Source organism: Brachycentrus maculatus, unplaced genomic scaffold (assembly GCF_059751285.1).
Source record: "Brachycentrus maculatus isolate JH-2025_06_01 unplaced genomic scaffold, ASM5975128v1 h1tg001171l, whole genome shotgun sequence".
NCBI lineage: Eukaryota > Metazoa > Arthropoda > Insecta > Trichoptera > Brachycentridae > Brachycentrus > Brachycentrus maculatus.
The window spans coordinates 143,091-161,122 of record NW_028281858.1 but is presented as its reverse complement, the minus strand read 5'-3'; the positions used below and the strand labels follow the sequence as shown (position 1 = coordinate 161,122).

Sequence of the window (18,032 nt, the reverse complement as noted above, 5' to 3'; positions counted from 1 at the left end):
TGGAAGTTATTATTATTATTATTATTATTATATATATTTTTTTTTTTTTTTTACTCAAGTATCGAAATCATACTGCTACGAGTATCAAAATCATACTGCTGGCGAATTCGATTGTGGATGATTAAGGTGTATGCGGTCCTGAAAAGGACCATTTTTATTCGAATCGATCGACCGATCGGAACGGGTCGAGGTGACGGCCGCCCGATACCACTGTACTGCGTGTTAGTCAATCAGACCGATCGACCGACCGACCGAAAATCGTGCCGCGTCTCGTCGCATAGAGCTCGCTTAGGCGCGCTCGCCTCGGATGCGCCTGGCCAGCTGGATGTCCTTGGGCATGATGGTGACGCGCTTGGCGTGGATCGCGCACAGGTTCGTGTCCTCGAAGAGGCCGACCAGGTAGGCCTCGCTCGCCTCCTGCAGGGCCATGACGGCCGAGCTCTGGAAGCGGAGGTCGGTCTTGAAGTCCTGGGCGATCTCGCGCACCAGGCGCTGGAAGGGGAGCTTGCGGATCAGCAGCTCGGTGCTCTTCTGGTAGCGGCGGATCTCCCTGAGCGCGACCGTGCCGGGCCTGTAGCGATGGGGCTTCTTCACGCCGCCGGTGGCCGGGGCGCTCTTGCGGGCCGCCTTCGTGGCCAGCTGCTTCCTGGGCGCCTTGCCCCCGGTGGACTTGCGAGCGGTCTGCTTCGTACGTGCCATGGCTGTAGCTGAGTAGGATTCTTCTCTCTATTCGGAAAAATTTCCCGGGCGCGTCATATTTATCGAAAATACCGTCTCCCCCGTGGGGGGGGATGGGCCGACGCCATTGGCCGATTCGAATATTCCCAACCGCCGGGCGGTCGGGCGGGACGGAGGGGACGGGACGGGACGGGACGGGACGGGACGGGACGGGACGGGACGGGCTCGACGGTGAAGCGAGACGGGAGATAGAGTGGAGAAACAATCGCATCCTCCCCGGAGAAATGTGCATGCAGAAAAATTACGAAAAACACTCAAAACCTAGCCTGGAATAATGTTATGCATATAACAAACTGAGACATATATTCGCGTGACGCGATACCGAGTCGCGCCGATCCTCTCGCCTCTCGCCCTCGCTGCTCGCGCGCGAGAGTGAGACGGCGCGCGTGTCGTCGTAGCTGTCGGATCGCTCGGCGGCGAGGGGAGACGCGGGCGCACGTCTGGTGCATAAAAGCGGCCCCGGCCGGCGAAAAACGCCACACGAATCCTACACACGCACGGTAGAGCACCGTGCGAGCAGCGACTACTGTAACCGAAAAGAAGACCACACGCAGAGAAGATGACCGGTCGCGGAAAGGGAGGAAAAGGTCTGGGGAAAGGAGGCGCCAAGCGACACAGGAAAGTCCTCCGCGATAACATCCAGGGCATCACGAAGCCGGCCATCCGCCGTCTGGCCCGCCGAGGCGGCGTCAAGCGCATCTCCGGTCTCATCTACGAGGAGACGCGCGGCGTCCTGAAGGTGTTCCTCGAGAACGTGATCAGGGACGCGGTCACCTACACCGAGCACGCCAAGAGGAAGACCGTCACCGCCATGGACGTCGTCTACGCCCTGAAGCGCCAGGGCCGCACCCTGTACGGTTTCGGAGGTTAAGTCGCCGATCTTCGCCGCTCTTCACCGCTCTTCACCGCTCTTCACCGCACCGCACGCAGCGCGAGATACATTCGCCCCGGCCGTCCCGACGCCCGCACGCCACCGCCACCACCGCACCGCGCTGCTACGCGCGATGTGAATGCGATTTGAAAACAAAAAACGGCCCTTCTCAGGGCCAACAACTGCCTGACCGACCCATGTCGTAACCGTTTTTCGCTTTTCGAAATTTAAATAACACAATACAATTACCTACGTGGATGGATAGAGCTTTGCTTTATTTCTTTCTTTTTTCTCTCTCGTACGGCTTCGAGAACCGCAAGGGAGCGGGGTATCCGCACACGATGATAGTGCGTACAAATCATTGATTTTTTTTTCACTCTCGCTCTCTCTCTCTATCCTTTCCTGAATTGTATTCATGTTTATATAAATGTACATATTATAATACGCGACGCAAATTTGGGAGTCTTAATAAAAAAAAACATAAAAGAAATGAGAGTGACAGCAAAAGGGTGACAGCTGTTTCGCCTGGAAACGGTGACAGCTGTTACGACCAGAGAGAACTCAAACTTAGTTTACTTACTTATACAATGTATGTATATTGTGGGCGTAAGTAACGTCGCTAATCACTCTCGAGTGAAAGATTCCAGGCCGGAAACAATCACGTGTCGTGGGAGTGTACGCGTATACAAGGAGAGAGAGATTAATAGTAGGTCATCCCATATTCACGTGACAACGATCCGACTACGCGTGATCCGGATGCGTTTGTGTGAATAGTTTTGCAGGTGGCGCGCGCGGCGTTGCCTTTTCTTTCAAAAACTGTTGTACTTTGTATCGATATATATTATATTTTATATTATGACGCAACGTCCGCTGACTAATGACTGTCGAGCGAAATATTCTAGGCCGGAGTGTGAACGCTCGTGTGGCATGGGAGTGCATGTAGTTCGTATATGGTATACGAGAGATATTTAATAAATCATCCCATTTCGATGAAAATAAATAATAATGAAAATTCACGAAAGTCACGAAAGACGACTGAGCGTGTTCCGAATAGGTGTGTGTGTGAATCGTTTGGTAGCCCTGACAAGGGCTTTTTGACTCTTCTGCGTGATCTGTGCAATATGACAATATGCAACGGCGGCTGCTGCGGCGACGACGACAAAGACGACTCCACCCCTACTTCTTCGGGGCGGCCTTCTTTGCCGCGGGCTTGGCCTTCGGGGCGGCGGCCTTCTTGGGCTTCGGCGCCTTGGGCTTCTTGGTGGGCGGCTTGGCGGTCTTCTTCGCCTTGGTCGGGCTCTTCGCCTTGGCGGGGGCGGCCTTCTTCGCGGCCGCCTTCTTGGCTGCCGGGGAGGCGGCGGCCTTCTTCGCCTTGGCGGGAGCCGCGGCCGCCTTCTTGGCGGGCTTCTTCTTCGCGGCGGCGGCGGCGGCGGATGACTTCTCCGCGGCCGGCTTCTTCTCCTTGGCGGGGGCGGCGCGCTTCTTGGAAGCGGCGGACGCGGCGGGCTTGCTCTTCTTCTTGGCCCCGCCGGCCGACGCCTTCGCCTTGCTCGCCTCCAGCTTGAACGAACCGGACGCTCCCTTGCCCTTCGTCTGCACCAGGGCGCCGGATTCGACGGCCCCCTTGAGGTACTTCTTGATGAACGGGGCCAGCTTGTCCGCGTCGACCTTGTAGTTGGCCGAGATGTACTTCTTGATGGCCTGCAGGGAGGAGCCGCCGCGCTCCTTCAGCTCCTTGATGGCGTTGTTCACCATCTCGGACGTCTTCGGGTGCGAGGGCTTCGCCTTCGGCTTCTTGGAGGCGGCGGCGGCGGACGCTTTCGCCTTCTTGGCCGGAGTCGCCGGCAGGGGGGAGGCGGCCGCGGGTGCTGCTGTGTCTGCCATCTTGCGAGTCTTGTTGCGTTGCGTTCTGTAGCGAGCGTAGAGCGGTTGCGGGGGGACGATTAGTTCCCGTATTTGTCGTCAGACGGCGCTCGTTCTCGCCTGTCGGTAAAAATTTATACCGTGTCGCGGACGGTCGGTGCGCGCTTGTCGATTTTGCCGATGAAAAGTGTTGTCATTTATGCTTAGGCGGCCGGACGAAAACCGCCCTGGCGGCCGAACGGATCCGCCCGGGGACGCGGAGCGCGGCGGGTCCCGCGGCCGGGAGGTCCCGCCGTCGGCCGGCGGCCGGGTCGGCCGGCCCGGGGGCCGGGCCGCGGCGCGGCGGACGTTTAGAGGCGCAAAAGCTGCAGGGCGGCAGCGTTGGGCGGCCGAAAGCCGGCCGCGAATGCGTCTCCCCGGCGAGCTGGCGGCCCGGGCGCGCGCCGCCCCCGTCGGGCAGGACCCGGCCCCGGGTCCGAGACGTCCGCCGGCCGCGGAGGGCCTCCGGTGGCGGAGCGAGGGCCCCCCGAAGCGGCCGGACGTAACACACGCGAACGCCGACGGACCGCCGGAGAGCGTCCGGGCCGAGAGAGAGACCTGCCTCCGGGTCGGGAGCGAATATTATCTAGTGAATTATAACGATTGATCGATCTACTAACGGCTATCGTAGGATTACATGTCGAACGAGTGAGACGCGAAAAGATAGAAGAAAAGAATAGAATTAAAAAAAAAAAAAAATACATTAATATAATAACGATCCGTCGTTTGCGAGGAATCGTATCACGAATGGGATGGATAGTAGTAGTAGTAGTAGTAGTAGAATCATCGGAAGGCGTAAGTGAAAGAAAGAAGAATAGAAGTTAGAAAAAATATAAATAAAGAAAGGAAAAAGAGGAGTTGGGAGAATGATAGAAGTAGATGAATAGAAAAGAAAGAACGAATAAAACAGACCGATAATAAGTATGAATGATTCCGGTCTACGTGCAAAATGACGCGAGCTCCGCGCGCAGTAGTAGGCTCGTTCTGTAAAAAGTGAAACGTCATCGACTTATAAAAAAAAAAAAAAAAAAAAAAAAAATCGAAATCGGGATGATGATGATATATAATCGGGTGAGATGCGACGATGATGATGATTCGTGTCGCCGTAGCGGTGCGTACGACCGACGATGACGACGATGACGATGATACGCGTGAAGAAGAACAATAATAACAATATGTGATAATAGGAATATGTATTAAATGAAATATGAAAAATAAAAACGTGTATCTACTGTTGAAGATGTGTATGTATGTATGTCGAATGTCGGGGCGAGTTCGGTAGGTGATCGGAAATGGTATTTGTAATGAGAATAGTTGTCAGGTGTATATTAGTATGCATAAAGAATGAAGAAGAAGCGAAGGAAAGGGGGAAAAAAAAAAAAAAAAAAAAATGACTAGGTAAGGTGACATGTCGAAGAGGCCCTCGAGGATATGGCACCGTACGTACGATAGTATGATAGAATCGTACGGCTTCGAGAACCGCAAGGGAGCGGAGTATCCGCACACGATGATAGTACGTAGAAATCATTGATTTTTTTTCACTCTCGCTCTCTCTCTCTATCCTTTCCTGAATTGTATTCATGTTTATATAAATGTACATATCATAATACGCGACGCAAATTTGGGAGTCAAAAAAAAAAAAACATAAAAGAAATGAAAGTGACAGCAAAAGGGTGACAGCTGTTTCGCCTGAAAAGGGTGACAGCTGTTTCGCCCTAAAACTGAAGAAGAAGAAGAAGGTGACAGCTGTTACGACCAGAGAGAACTCAAAAAAAAATCACAGCAGTTCCGCTCGGGGAAAAAAAAAAAACCAAAAACAAAAAACTGCGAAAGGTGACAGCAATTTTGCAACCGAAACAACGGCCAAATAAAAAGAAGGAGAAAAAAATGTGTATATATATAATATACATGCGTACGTATATGATTTTTTATATAAAAAAAGGACAATTTTGATCGGACGCCCGGCTAATCGTGCGATAGGCAATCGCCGCGCACCGCGGCGCGGCCGGTTGCGCGATCCGTTACGGGGCGCTTATCACTGTTGCGCTTCTCGTTCTATTATCGTAGTTATTATTTACACACACATCTGTCTATAGTATAATATATTTGCAGTAAGTATTTGGATTATTCGTGTGGTGGTCCTGATAAGGACCTTTGTTAATTGCGCTGTATTAGATGGTTTAACGTAGACGACGACGGCGCTGTTGATGTCGATGATTATTATGATGATGACGATGTCGGTGTGTATAGATTACAATATTCGGTGCAGACGAATATCGCGCGTCCGTGTGCGTGTCGCGTCGTGTTTCAACGCGCTGGCGCTGGCGCTGGCGCCTACTTGGAGCTGGTGTACTTGGTGACGGCCTTGGTGCCCTCGCTGACGGCGTGCTTGGCCAGCTCCCCGGGCAGCAGCAGCCTGACGGCGGTCTGGATCTCCCTGCTGGTGATCGTCGACCTCTTGTTGTAGTGGGCGAGACGGGACGCCTCGGCGGCGATGCGCTCGAAGATGTCGTTCACGAAGCTGTTCATGATGCTCATCGCCTTACTGGAGATTCCGGTGTCGGGATGCACCTGCTTGAGCACCTTGTAGATGTAGATGGCGTAGCTCTCCTTCCTCCTGCGCTTCGACTTCTTCTTGTCCCCCTTGGAGATGTTCTTCTGGGCCTTGCCCGACTTCTTGGCTGCCTTTCCGCTCGTCTTGGGCGGCATTGTCTCTTCTTATCTCGGAATAGATGCGGCGTAGTCTCCCCGGCGAGCTGGCGGCCCGGGCGCGCGCCGCCCCCGTCGGGCAGGACCCGGCCCCGGGTCCGAGACGTCCGCCGGCCGCGGAGGGCCTCCGGTGGCGGAGCGAGGGCCCCCCGAAGCGGCCGGACGTAACACACGCGAACGCCGACGGACCGCCGGAGAGCGTCCGGGCCGAGAGAGAGACCTGCCTCCGGGTCGGGAGCGAATATTATCTAGTGAATTATAACGATTGATCGATCTACTAACGGCTATCGTAGGATTACATGTCGAACGAGTGAGACGCGAAAAGATAGAAGAAAAGAATAGAATTAAAAAAAAAAAAAAATACATTAATATAATAACGATCCGTCGTTTGCGAGGAATCGTATCACGAATGGGATGGATAGTAGTAGTAGTAGTAGTAGTAGAATCATCGGAAGGCGTAAGTGAAAGAAAGAAGAATAGAAGTTAGAAAAAATATAAATAAAGAAAGGAAAAAGAGGAGTTGGGAGAATGATAGAAGTAGATGAATAGAAAAGAAAGAACGAATAAAACAGACCGATAATAAGTATGAATGATTCCGGTCTACGTGCAAAATGACGCGAGCTCCGCGCGCAGTAGTAGGCTCGTTCTGTAAAAAGTGAAACGTCATCGACTTATAAAAAAAAAAAAAAAAAAAAAAAAAATCGAAATCGGGATGATGATGATATATAATCGGGTGAGATGCGACGATGATGATGATTCGTGTCGCCGTAGCGGTGCGTACGACCGACGATGACGACGATGACGATGATACGCGTGAAGAAGAACAATAATAACAATATGTGATAATAGGAATATGTATTAAATGAAATATGAAAAATAAAAACGTGTATCTACTGTTGAAGATGTGTATGTATGTATGTCGAATGTCGGGGCGAGTTCGGTAGGTGATCGGAAATGGTATTTGTAATGAGAATAGTTGTCAGGTGTATATTAGTATGCATAAAGAATGAAGAAGAAGCGAAGGAAAGGGGGAAAAAAAAAAAAAAAAAAAAATGACTAGGTAAGGTGACATGTCGAAGAGGCCCTCGAGGATATGGCACCGTACGTACGATAGTATGATAGAATCGTACGGCTTCGAGAACCGCAAGGGAGCGGAGTATCCGCACACGATGATAGTACGTAGAAATCATTGATTTTTTTTCACTCTCGCTCTCTCTCTCTATCCTTTCCTGAATTGTATTCATGTTTATATAAATGTACATATCATAATACGCGACGCAAATTTGGGAGTCAAAAAAAAAAAAACATAAAAGAAATGAAAGTGACAGCAAAAGGGTGACAGCTGTTTCGCCTGAAAAGGGTGACAGCTGTTTCGCCCTAAAACTGAAGAAGAAGAAGAAGGTGACAGCTGTTACGACCAGAGAGAACTCAAAAAAAAATCACAGCAGTTCCGCTCGGGGAAAAAAAAAAAACCAAAAACAAAAAACTGCGAAAGGTGACAGCAATTTTGCAACCGAAACAACGGCCAAATAAAAAGAAGGAGAAAAAAATGTGTATATATATAATATACATGCGTACGTATATGATTTTTTATATAAAAAAAGGACAATTTTGATCGGACGCCCGGCTAATCGTGCGATAGGCAATCGCCGCGCACCGCGGCGCGGCCGGTTGCGCGATCCGTTACGGGGCGCTTATCACTGTTGCGCTTCTCGTTCTATTATCGTAGTTATTATTTACACACACATCTGTCTATAGTATAATATATTTGCAGTAAGTATTTGGATTATTCGTGTGGTGGTCCTGATAAGGACCTTTGTTAATTGCGCTGTATTAGATGGTTTAACGTAGACGACGACGGCGCTGTTGATGTCGATGATTATTATGATGATGACGATGTCGGTGTGTATAGATTACAATATTCGGTGCAGACGAATATCGCGCGTCCGTGTGCGTGTCGCGTCGTGTTTCAACGCGCTGGCGCTGGCGCTGGCGCCTACTTGGAGCTGGTGTACTTGGTGACGGCCTTGGTGCCCTCGCTGACGGCGTGCTTGGCCAGCTCCCCGGGCAGCAGCAGCCTGACGGCGGTCTGGATCTCCCTGCTGGTGATCGTCGACCTCTTGTTGTAGTGGGCGAGACGGGACGCCTCGGCGGCGATGCGCTCGAAGATGTCGTTCACGAAGCTGTTCATGATGCTCATCGCCTTACTGGAGATTCCGGTGTCGGGATGCACCTGCTTGAGCACCTTGTAGATGTAGATGGCGTAGCTCTCCTTCCTCCTGCGCTTCGACTTCTTCTTGTCCCCCTTGGAGATGTTCTTCTGGGCCTTGCCCGACTTCTTGGCTGCCTTTCCGCTCGTCTTGGGCGGCATTGTCTCTTCTTATCTCGGAATAGATGCGGCGTAGAGTGGAGCAGAGGAGTCGCGGTGGACTGTCTGTACTGTGCGGTGTGCGTGGCGCAAACTTGACTTGACTTGAATCTAATGGCTCATAGAGTACCGGGTCGACATGACCCCCTACTCCTTCATCGGGTTATAAAATTTTGATTTTACTGAATGAATTTAATGGGTTATAGGTTAAAACCTATGAAGGGGTTAGAAAAATACGCAGAGTGCTGCGGGATGGTTACTGGGAGGGGAGGAGGACCTCTTTCGGTCTTTTGTAGCGACGGTACGAGTGAAGCTCGTACTTCGCGAGTGAGTTTATTGTGGGGTTGGCGTGTGCGGCTAGTCCGCCATAGAAGCGCTCCGATAGCGCGGTTATGTACTTATTTACGCGGGGTACGTCGGACTCTCTGTGGAGTTGAGAGATTCTCGTCCAGAAGGGGGCTTTCAACGCAGTGCGGAGCACTTTGTTCTGGAAGACTTGTAATTTGCTTAGGTGTGTTCTGGCCGCGTATCCCCAGACGGGGGCGGCGTATGTTAAGATGGGACGGATGACCGTTTTATAGATAAGCAACTTGTTGTCGATCGAGAGTTTGCTGTTTCTCCCGAGCATCGGGTAGAGGGCCGACAGGACCCCGGAGGCAGAGTTGACTTTACTTTCGATGTGACGTTTCCACGTCAGCTTGGAGTCGAGCGTGACTCCGAGATATTTAACGGATCCGGACCACGGGATGGATTGCCCGAACATCGTTATGTTTGGAGGAGTTCGCGGTCTCCTGCGAGTGAAAAGTGTGGTCACACTTTTACTCGGATTTATGGTAACTCGCCATTGTTTGCACCATTTTTCCAGGGCGTCGCATTGTTTTTGAACTCTCTCCTTTGCCAGGAGGGCGCTCAGCGAGCTCGACATGATTGCCGTGTCGTCGGCGAACTGCGCGATCTGAGTGTTGTAGTCGAGCGCAGCCGGTATGTCGCTCGAGTATACGTTGTATAGGATCGGTCCTAGCAGTGAGCCTTGTGGGACTCCCGCTCTGATGGGGCGTTCAGTCGAGAAGTGCGCATTCAATTTTATTCTGAACGTGCGATTTGCTAGATAATTAGCAATCAGCTGGATGGTCGAACGGGGTATTCCGAACGTGTCCATTTTGTATAGCAGGCCGGTGTGCCATACTCTGTCGAAAGCCTTACTGACGTCTAGAGATAACACTGCCGTGTGTTTGCGCGTATTGAAACCGTTGGTTATCTGCTCTACCACGCGAAGTAATTGGTGCAGCGTAGAGTGGTTAGCTCTGAAGCCGTGCTGCGTGTCCGGAATTATCGATTTTTCCGAGACTGTATCCTTCAACCGTTTGAGGATGATTTTCTCCAATACTTTCGAGAGACACGGAAGTAGACTGATCGGGCGGTGGTTTTGCGCGTCGAGTGGGTCCTTCCCCGGTTTGGGGATCAAGATGACGTCGGCTTGTTTGAATGCGGCGGGGAATTTACGGAGACGTAATGAGGCGTTTGAGATGGCTGTTATTGCGCAGATTCCCTTAGGGGGAATGTGTTTGAGGACTTTGTTCGAAATGGCGTCCGGGCCGGGAGCTTTTTTATTTTCGAGACGTGATATTATGGATTGGACCTCGCGCGGGGTGGTGAATTTAATCGCGGGGCCTTCTGGGAGTGAGTTTAAGAGTCTCTCTACGTGGAAGTTAACCTCGTCGACGAACGAGGGATCGTCGTGGGTGGTGTTCGGGGTGAACTGGGCTTCTAGGCTATCCGCGAAGGCTTCTGCCTTTTCCGCAGCGGAATAGACTGGTCCGTTGGGGCCGTTTAATGGGGAAATTCGCGTTTTAGGTCTTTTTAGGGACTTTGTAATTTTCCAGAAGGCGTTGCGGTCCTCGTCTAGGGATGAGATGAAGTCGTGCCATCGATCGTTGCGAAAGTCGCTTAAGGCTCTTTTAGCTTGTGCTGCGAGTCGGTTCATGCGCCTGCGGTCGGTCGGGTCGCGGTATTTTTGCCAGTCGGCGCGTGCTTTGTTCTTCTCCCTTATGATGCTTTTCAGATCGTCCGGGAGGTCGGGACGGTATTTGTCGATTTGGACTTCGACCGTGGCTGCAGCGGTAGCCTCTTTGATTTGACACACGAGGGTGGAGACGGCCGTGTTTAAGCTCGCTTCGTCGGGGATGGAAGTGGGGATCGTGATGGATTCGAATAGGCGGGGAAGTTTCGTCCAAGAAACTTTCTTCCTATTCAGTCCGACGGGGTCGGAGGGTAAGGTTCCGTCGGAGAGGTAGAGGAGCACGGGGTTGTGGTCCGACGAGAGCTCGCTTAGCACTTGCATGCTATACGCGTGAGTCGAGTTAGACATGACGATTATGTCTATGACGTCGGGGTTACCGTTATGCGGGTACAGCGTCGGGACGTCCGGTGCGTCTACGACGACCGAGGAGTGGATCGAGTAGTCGAACAAACTCCTACCTTTTTGATTGTTGAATCTACTGTGCCAGGAGGCGTGCTTAGCATTCAGGTCTCCTGCGAGGATTGTCGGAGTGTCGTCGGTGAACACTTTGTCCAGGTCCTCCGCGATGAGGTGCCTTTTCGGCGGGCTGTAGGCGGCTACGAGTTTGAGTGGTCCGGAGTTTTTTGTACTTATGACGACCGCGGTGGTTTCAATATTGTCGTTAGTCGCGGAGTCGAAGTGGCAATGGTCGATCGAATTCTTTATTATTATCGCGGTGCCACCTCCTCGGGTGTGCGTGCGATCGGTACGATACGTGACGTAGTTGGGAAAGCTAATTTTGTCGCTGGGTTTGAGCCATGATTCATTTATGAGCAGGACGTCTAGGTTGTACTCGGACAGAAATTCGGTGATTTCTGTCTTATGGGCCTTCACTTGACCGTTAGCGTTCCAGAACGCTGCCTGAAGGGCTTCCGGGTTGAAAGTTTTTCTAGCCATGGCTAGCCGTGATTAGCGCGTTGATGTGGTTCAACATCTCAGATGCTGAAGCCATGAAGGTCGCTAGCTGTTGCGCTGCAGCTGTGAGCGCCTCCAGTGGAGGGGGGGCGGGGTGACGGGCGGTGCGTGTGTCGGCGGACGCGGGTTGGGGACGCGGGGGTTGGGGGCGCGGGTGTTGGGGACGCGGGTCCCTGAGGTGCGTCGCGTAAGCGGGTGCGGGCCATTGCGGTACGGGGGGAGAGGGGTGCGGGGGACAGTAGTATGATTGGGGAGAGGGTTGGGTGGGTCTGGGGGTGGTGTGGGTGGTGGTAGGTCGGGGGGTGGTGAGAGTTTGGCCGCGTGTTTGGCGGTGTTCACGCCTCTGAGCCGGTTTTGGGGTGGGTTTGGCGGGGCAGCCTTTGTAGTTTGCCGTGTGCGGGCCGTCGCACAGGGCGCATTTCGCCGGCGTTTCGCGCGGTTTCTTGCATGCGGCGGAAGCGTGTCCGGCTCCGCATTTTACACAGCGCGGCTGGGCGTTGCAGCACGACGCTGAGTGTCCGTATGTTTGGCATTTAAAACACTGGCCCATACGGGGGCGGGAGCGTAGTCTCTCGACGTTGATCCTTAGGTGCAGGATTGTTTGAAGATCCGTGAAGATCTTCTTGGAGGCATCGGTGTGCCTCAGGTTCACGAGCATGAGCGGGATCGGCTTGCGGTTGCCGCCCGTTCTCATCCGGTGTACGGATATGACCTCGTACTTCGAGGCCAATTCGTTTACTACGTCCTGCGCTTCTACCGTTTCGGGTATTCCGCGCAGGACAATCTTCAGCGGCTTTTCGCCGGGAAGACGGAAAGAGTGATGGTCTACATTCTGCTCCATCATCATCTTTGTGACCTTATGGTGGTCACGCGGTGTTTTTACGAAGACCCAGAGGTTTTCGCCCCTGTTTTTTGCCGTGAAGTCAATTCCACGGGTCTCCATTGACTTTGCGAGGGCGCTCCAGTTGTCCTTTTTGTGGAGGACAATGGGGGGAATTCGCGAGGGCACGGGGGTCGGATCGGGGATTGCCGAATCTATTTGAGAAGCCGTCGCGGGAGAGTTGGATCGCATTGTCGGTACGGGCGCGGGCGCGGGGTAGATCGGTGCGGGGGTGGTCGGTGCGGGGGTGGTCGGTGCGGGGGTGGTCGGTACGGGCGCGGGGGTGATCGGTCGCGGGGACGCGGGGCTAGCGCGGTCCCGTTTTGGGGGTGGAGATTTCGCCTTCTTGGGTGAGGCGGGCGGAGAGGGACGGTTCCTCTTTCGTGATTGAATGGTGACCCATTCCATCGAGGTGGAGGCGGAGGCGACGGGGGACGGTGCGCGACGTCGGCGCGTCGGCGAGTTGGTCGGTGTACGAACCTCGTCGGACGAACTTTCGTCCGACGAGTATTCTGAAGAGGAGGCGGAGTCCGTTTTCCGCCTCTTCTCCTCTCTATGCCTTTGTAGGCATAGTTTGATAAGGTGCGATTTCTCCTTAGGGGAGAGATCGCGGTGCTCACGGGCACCTAGAAAGTCGTCTAAGTCCGACTCGTACTCGGTCGGACTGTCGTTTCGGTCGAGTTGGGGGGGGGGCATTGTGGATGGCGTGAGGCGCCCTACATGGGGAGGAGGATTCCTATGCTCTCTTTTTATAGAAAAATACCTGAGCCAATCGAAACAAGTCAAATAAAGAAAACTCACCGAGCGGCTGGAGGTCTTGGTGATGCACTGTAGTGTCTATCACAATTATCGAATCACTGTTATCGCGGCCTGCGTGACTCTCCGAGTGTCGGGAGTCGAGATCCTTACTCGTCTTTCAGGAGGCGCTCTTGTCCGTTGCTCTGAGAGACGATACTAGGTCGCGGATAACAATGATTGAGTGTCAATGTCACTGATAACTTCACGCGCGAAGGTAACACGGGATTTCACACGCGAAGGTAACACGATTTCACGATTTCACACGCGAAGGAAATAAACGGGCAGCGGCGTGATTGCTTCAAGGCGGTCGGGCAGCTTAGCGGAGCGGAGTGGAGCGAGCGAGGTCCGTACTGCTCGACGGTTAGCGGCGACTGTAAATGTGCGTGCGTGGTGGCGCAAACTGAAAAATCGACCGTTTTTGTCACTTCGGTCGGCGCACCCAGCCAGGGCCGCCGGTCGGGCCGTCCGGGCCGGCGGCAGGGGAGGGTCCCCCCGCGGGACCGGTCCCGGCGGCGCTGCGTGCGCTTCGCGGAGGGCGTAAATAAGGTGTGTGCGCCCGTTTTCGCCATTGACTTGACTTGACTCACCTCTCGACGGTCGCAACGTGCGCGCACTCCAGCTCGCACATCCTCGCTTCGCATATCGCAGAGAACCAGTTCAGATCTCCGACCACTCGCCATGTCGGGTCGCGGAAAGGGAGGCAAAGTGAAGGGAAAGGCAAAGTCCCGCTCGAACCGCGCCGGTCTGCAGTTCCCCGTCGGCCGTATCCACAGGCTGCTCAGGAAGGGCAACTACGCCGAGAGGGTCGGCGCCGGTGCGCCCGTGTACCTGGCCGCCGTCATGGAGTACCTGGCCGCCGAGGTGCTGGAGTTGGCCGGCAACGCCGCCAGGGATAACAAGAAGACGAGGATCATCCCCCGTCATCTTCAGTTGGCCATTCGCAACGACGAGGAGCTGAACAAGCTGCTCTCCGGGGTGACCATCGCCCAGGGAGGCGTCCTGCCCAACATCCAGGCCGTGCTCCTGCCCAAGAAGACCGAGAAGAAGGCGTAAGAATGATGATTCTGCGCCCGCTCATCCTCCACTCTTCTCTCTCTACTCCCCGGACTCCTCCGCCCGTTTCATCATCATCTCGCAGAGTAGTGTACACAAAGGTCCTTTTCAGGACCGCCACATGTATTTATTGCCAATCGTTACCCGTTCGCTGATTTTATAACTATTCTCATTATTTATGTACATTTAAGAAATATATCCGAAGCGCGCTAGGACCGTTCCGTCCGTGTGCGCGGACCTGAATTGTGGTATAGTATGGTAGTACCGATATGATATGCTAGAAACACTGATAATGAAATGAATAAAAATCGCAAGTAAATGAATGCGCGATGGGTAAAGCGCCCGGCGCACGCAACTTACGACGCGTGTCAATACGAGATGATCTCGGCGAGTGTTTTTGTTTAGAATTTTCACTCGTGAAATATATGAAATTAATAAGAGTCAAAGCCTGAGTAGGGTCATGATGAGCCGTGTCGCGCTTGGACGTTAGGTAATTAAAACGAAATGCGACATGATCTCAGCGCTGAGACGATAATGAAATTAATAAATCGTACGTTCCGGTACTCTTGCGTGATTTGAATGTTTAAAATTACTATTGATTCGCGAGTAAAATACATATTAATTTATTGGAAGTTATTATTATTATTATTATTATTATATATATTTTTTTTTTTTTTTTACTCAAGTATCGAAATCATACTGCTACGAGTATCAAAATCATACTGCTGGCGAATTCGATTGTGGATGATTAAGGTGTATGCGGTCCTGAAAAGGACCATTTTTATTCGAATCGATCGACCGATCGGAACGGGTCGAGGTGACGGCCGCCCGATACCACTGTACTGCGTGTTAGTCAATCAGACCGATCGACCGACCGACCGAAAATCGTGCCGCGTCTCGTCGCATAGAGCTCGCTTAGGCGCGCTCGCCTCGGATGCGCCTGGCCAGCTGGATGTCCTTGGGCATGATGGTGACGCGCTTGGCGTGGATCGCGCACAGGTTCGTGTCCTCGAAGAGGCCGACCAGGTAGGCCTCGCTCGCCTCCTGCAGGGCCATGACGGCCGAGCTCTGGAAGCGGAGGTCGGTCTTGAAGTCCTGGGCGATCTCGCGCACCAGGCGCTGGAAGGGGAGCTTGCGGATCAGCAGCTCGGTGCTCTTCTGGTAGCGGCGGATCTCCCTGAGCGCGACCGTGCCGGGCCTGTAGCGATGGGGCTTCTTCACGCCGCCGGTGGCCGGGGCGCTCTTGCGGGCCGCCTTCGTGGCCAGCTGCTTCCTGGGCGCCTTGCCCCCGGTGGACTTGCGAGCGGTCTGCTTCGTACGTGCCATGGCTGTAGCTGAGTAGGATTCTTCTCTCTATTCGGAAAAATTTCCCGGGCGCGTCATATTTATCGAAAATACCGTCTCCCCCGTGGGGGGGGATGGGCCGACGCCATTGGCCGATTCGAATATTCCCAACCGCCGGGCGGTCGGGCGGGACGGAGGGGACGGGACGGGACGGGACGGGACGGGACGGGCTCGACGGTGAAGCGAGACGGGAGATAGAGTGGAGAAACAATCGCATCCTCCCCGGAGAAATGTGCATGCAGAAAAATTACGAAAAACACTCAAAACCTAGCCTGGAATAATGTTATGCATATAACAAACTGAGACATATATTCGCGTGACGCGATACCGAGTCGCGCCGATCCTCTCGCCTCTCGCCCTCGCTGCTCGCGCGCGAGAGTGAGACGGCGCGCGTGTCGTCGTAGCTGTCGGATCGCTCGGCGGCGAGGGGAGACGCGGGCGCACGTCTGGTGCATAAAAGCGGCCCCGGCCGGCGAAAAACGCCACACGAATCCTACACACGCACGGTAGAGCACCGTGCGAGCAGCGACTACTGTAACCGAAAAGAAGACCACACGCAGAGAAGATGACCGGTCGCGGAAAGGGAGGAAAAGGTCTGGGGAAAGGAGGCGCCAAGCGACACAGGAAAGTCCTCCGCGATAACATCCAGGGCATCACGAAGCCGGCCATCCGCCGTCTGGCCCGCCGAGGCGGCGTCAAGCGCATCTCCGGTCTCATCTACGAGGAGACGCGCGGCGTCCTGAAGGTGTTCCTCGAGAACGTGATCAGGGACGCGGTCACCTACACCGAGCACGCCAAGAGGAAGACCGTCACCGCCATGGACGTCGTCTACGCCCTGAAGCGCCAGGGCCGCACCCTGTACGGTTTCGGAGGTTAAGTCGCCGATCTTCGCCGCTCTTCACCGCTCTTCACCGCTCTTCACCGCACCGCACGCAGCGCGAGATACATTCGCCCCGGCCGTCCCGACGCCCGCACGCCACCGCCACCACCGCACCGCGCTGCTACGCGCGATGTGAATGCGATTTGAAAACAAAAAACGGCCCTTCTCAGGGCCAACAACTGCCTGACCGACCCATGTCGTAACCGTTTTTCGCTTTTCGAAATTTAAATAACACAATACAATTACCTACGTGGATGGATAGAGCTTTGCTTTATTTCTTTCTTTTTTCTCTCTCGTACGGCTTCGAGAACCGCAAGGGAGCGGGGTATCCGCACACGATGATAGTGCGTACAAATCATTGATTTTTTTTTCACTCTCGCTCTCTCTCTCTATCCTTTCCTGAATTGTATTCATGTTTATATAAATGTACATATTATAATACGCGACGCAAATTTGGGAGTCTTAATAAAAAAAAACATAAAAGAAATGAGAGTGACAGCAAAAGGGTGACAGCTGTTTCGCCTGGAAACGGTGACAGCTGTTACGACCAGAGAGAACTCAAACTTAGTTTACTTACTTATACAATGTATGTATATTGTGGGCGTAAGTAACGTCGCTAATCACTCTCGAGTGAAAGATTCCAGGCCGGAAACAATCACGTGTCGTGGGAGTGTACGCGTATACAAGGAGAGAGAGATTAATAGTAGGTCATCCCATATTCACGTGACAACGATCCGACTACGCGTGATCCGGATGCGTTTGTGTGAATAGTTTTGCAGGTGGCGCGCGCGGCGTTGCCTTTTCTTTCAAAAACTGTTGTACTTTGTATCGATATATATTATATTTTATATTATGACGCAACGTCCGCTGACTAATGACTGTCGAGCGAAATATTCTAGGCCGGAGTGTGAACGCTCGTGTGGCATGGGAGTGCATGTAGTTCGTATATGGTATACGAGAGATATTTAATAAATCATCCCATTTCGATGAAAATAAATAATAATGAAAATTCACGAAAGTCACGAAAGACGACTGAGCGTGTTCCGAATAGGTGTGTGTGTGAATCGTTTGGTAGCCCTGACAAGGGCTTTTTGACTCTTCTGCGTGATCTGTGCAATATGACAATATGCAACGGCGGCTGCTGCGGCGACGACGACAAAGACGACTCCACCCCTACTTCTTCGGGGCGGCCTTCTTTGCCGCGGGCTTGGCCTTCGGGGCGGCGGCCTTCTTGGGCTTCGGCGCCTTGGGCTTCTTGGTGGGCGGCTTGGCGGTCTTCTTCGCCTTGGTCGGGCTCTTCGCCTTGGCGGGGGCGGCCTTCTTCGCGGCCGCCTTCTTGGCTGCCGGGGAGGCGGCGGCCTTCTTCGCCTTGGCGGGAGCCGCGGCCGCCTTCTTGGCGGGCTTCTTCTTCGCGGCGGCGGCGGCGGCGGATGACTTCTCCGCGGCCGGCTTCTTCTCCTTGGCGGGGGCGGCGCGCTTCTTGGAAGCGGCGGACGCGGCGGGCTTGCTCTTCTT

At 53.4% G+C, this 18,032-nt stretch overlaps 7 protein-coding genes across 7 annotated transcripts; 3 read left to right on the top strand and 4 right to left on the bottom strand.

Moving 5' to 3' along the window:
- Positions 1-288: 288 nt before the first annotated feature.
- On the bottom strand, positions 289-699 carry LOC148299400 (histone H3). The gene has a single exon (XM_088276146.1). It carries the CDS (start codon positions 697-699, stop codon positions 289-291), a length of 411 nt encoding a protein of 136 aa, XP_088132272.1.
- Positions 700-1,297: 598 nt separating this feature from the next.
- LOC148299399 (histone H4) lies at positions 1,298-1,609 on the top strand. The gene has a single exon (XM_088276145.1). The coding sequence runs from the start codon at positions 1,298-1,300 to the stop codon at positions 1,607-1,609; it is 312 nt and encodes a 103-aa protein (XP_088132271.1).
- A 4,236-nt stretch (positions 1,610-5,845) lies between these two features.
- Positions 5,846-6,220, bottom strand: LOC148299398 (histone H2B). Its single transcript, XM_088276143.1, has one exon. It carries the CDS (start codon positions 6,218-6,220, stop codon positions 5,846-5,848), a length of 375 nt encoding a protein of 124 aa, XP_088132269.1.
- Positions 6,221-8,216: 1,996 nt separating this feature from the next.
- LOC148299397 (histone H2B) lies at positions 8,217-8,591 on the bottom strand. Its single transcript, XM_088276142.1, has one exon. It carries the CDS (start codon positions 8,589-8,591, stop codon positions 8,217-8,219), a length of 375 nt encoding a protein of 124 aa, XP_088132268.1.
- A 5,327-nt stretch (positions 8,592-13,918) lies between these two features.
- Positions 13,919-14,293, top strand: LOC148299396 (histone H2A). Its single transcript, XM_088276141.1, has one exon. The coding sequence runs from the start codon at positions 13,919-13,921 to the stop codon at positions 14,291-14,293; it is 375 nt and encodes a 124-aa protein (XP_088132267.1).
- Positions 14,294-15,208: 915 nt separating this feature from the next.
- LOC148299395 (histone H3) lies at positions 15,209-15,619 on the bottom strand. The gene has a single exon (XM_088276140.1). The coding sequence runs from the start codon at positions 15,617-15,619 to the stop codon at positions 15,209-15,211; it is 411 nt and encodes a 136-aa protein (XP_088132266.1).
- Positions 15,620-16,202: 583 nt separating this feature from the next.
- LOC148299394 (histone H4) lies at positions 16,203-16,654 on the top strand. Its single transcript, XM_088276153.1, has one exon. The coding sequence runs from the start codon at positions 16,203-16,205 to the stop codon at positions 16,512-16,514; it is 312 nt and encodes a 103-aa protein (XP_088132279.1). The 3' UTR covers positions 16,515-16,654.
- The last annotated feature ends 1,378 nt before the right edge of the window (positions 16,655-18,032 follow it).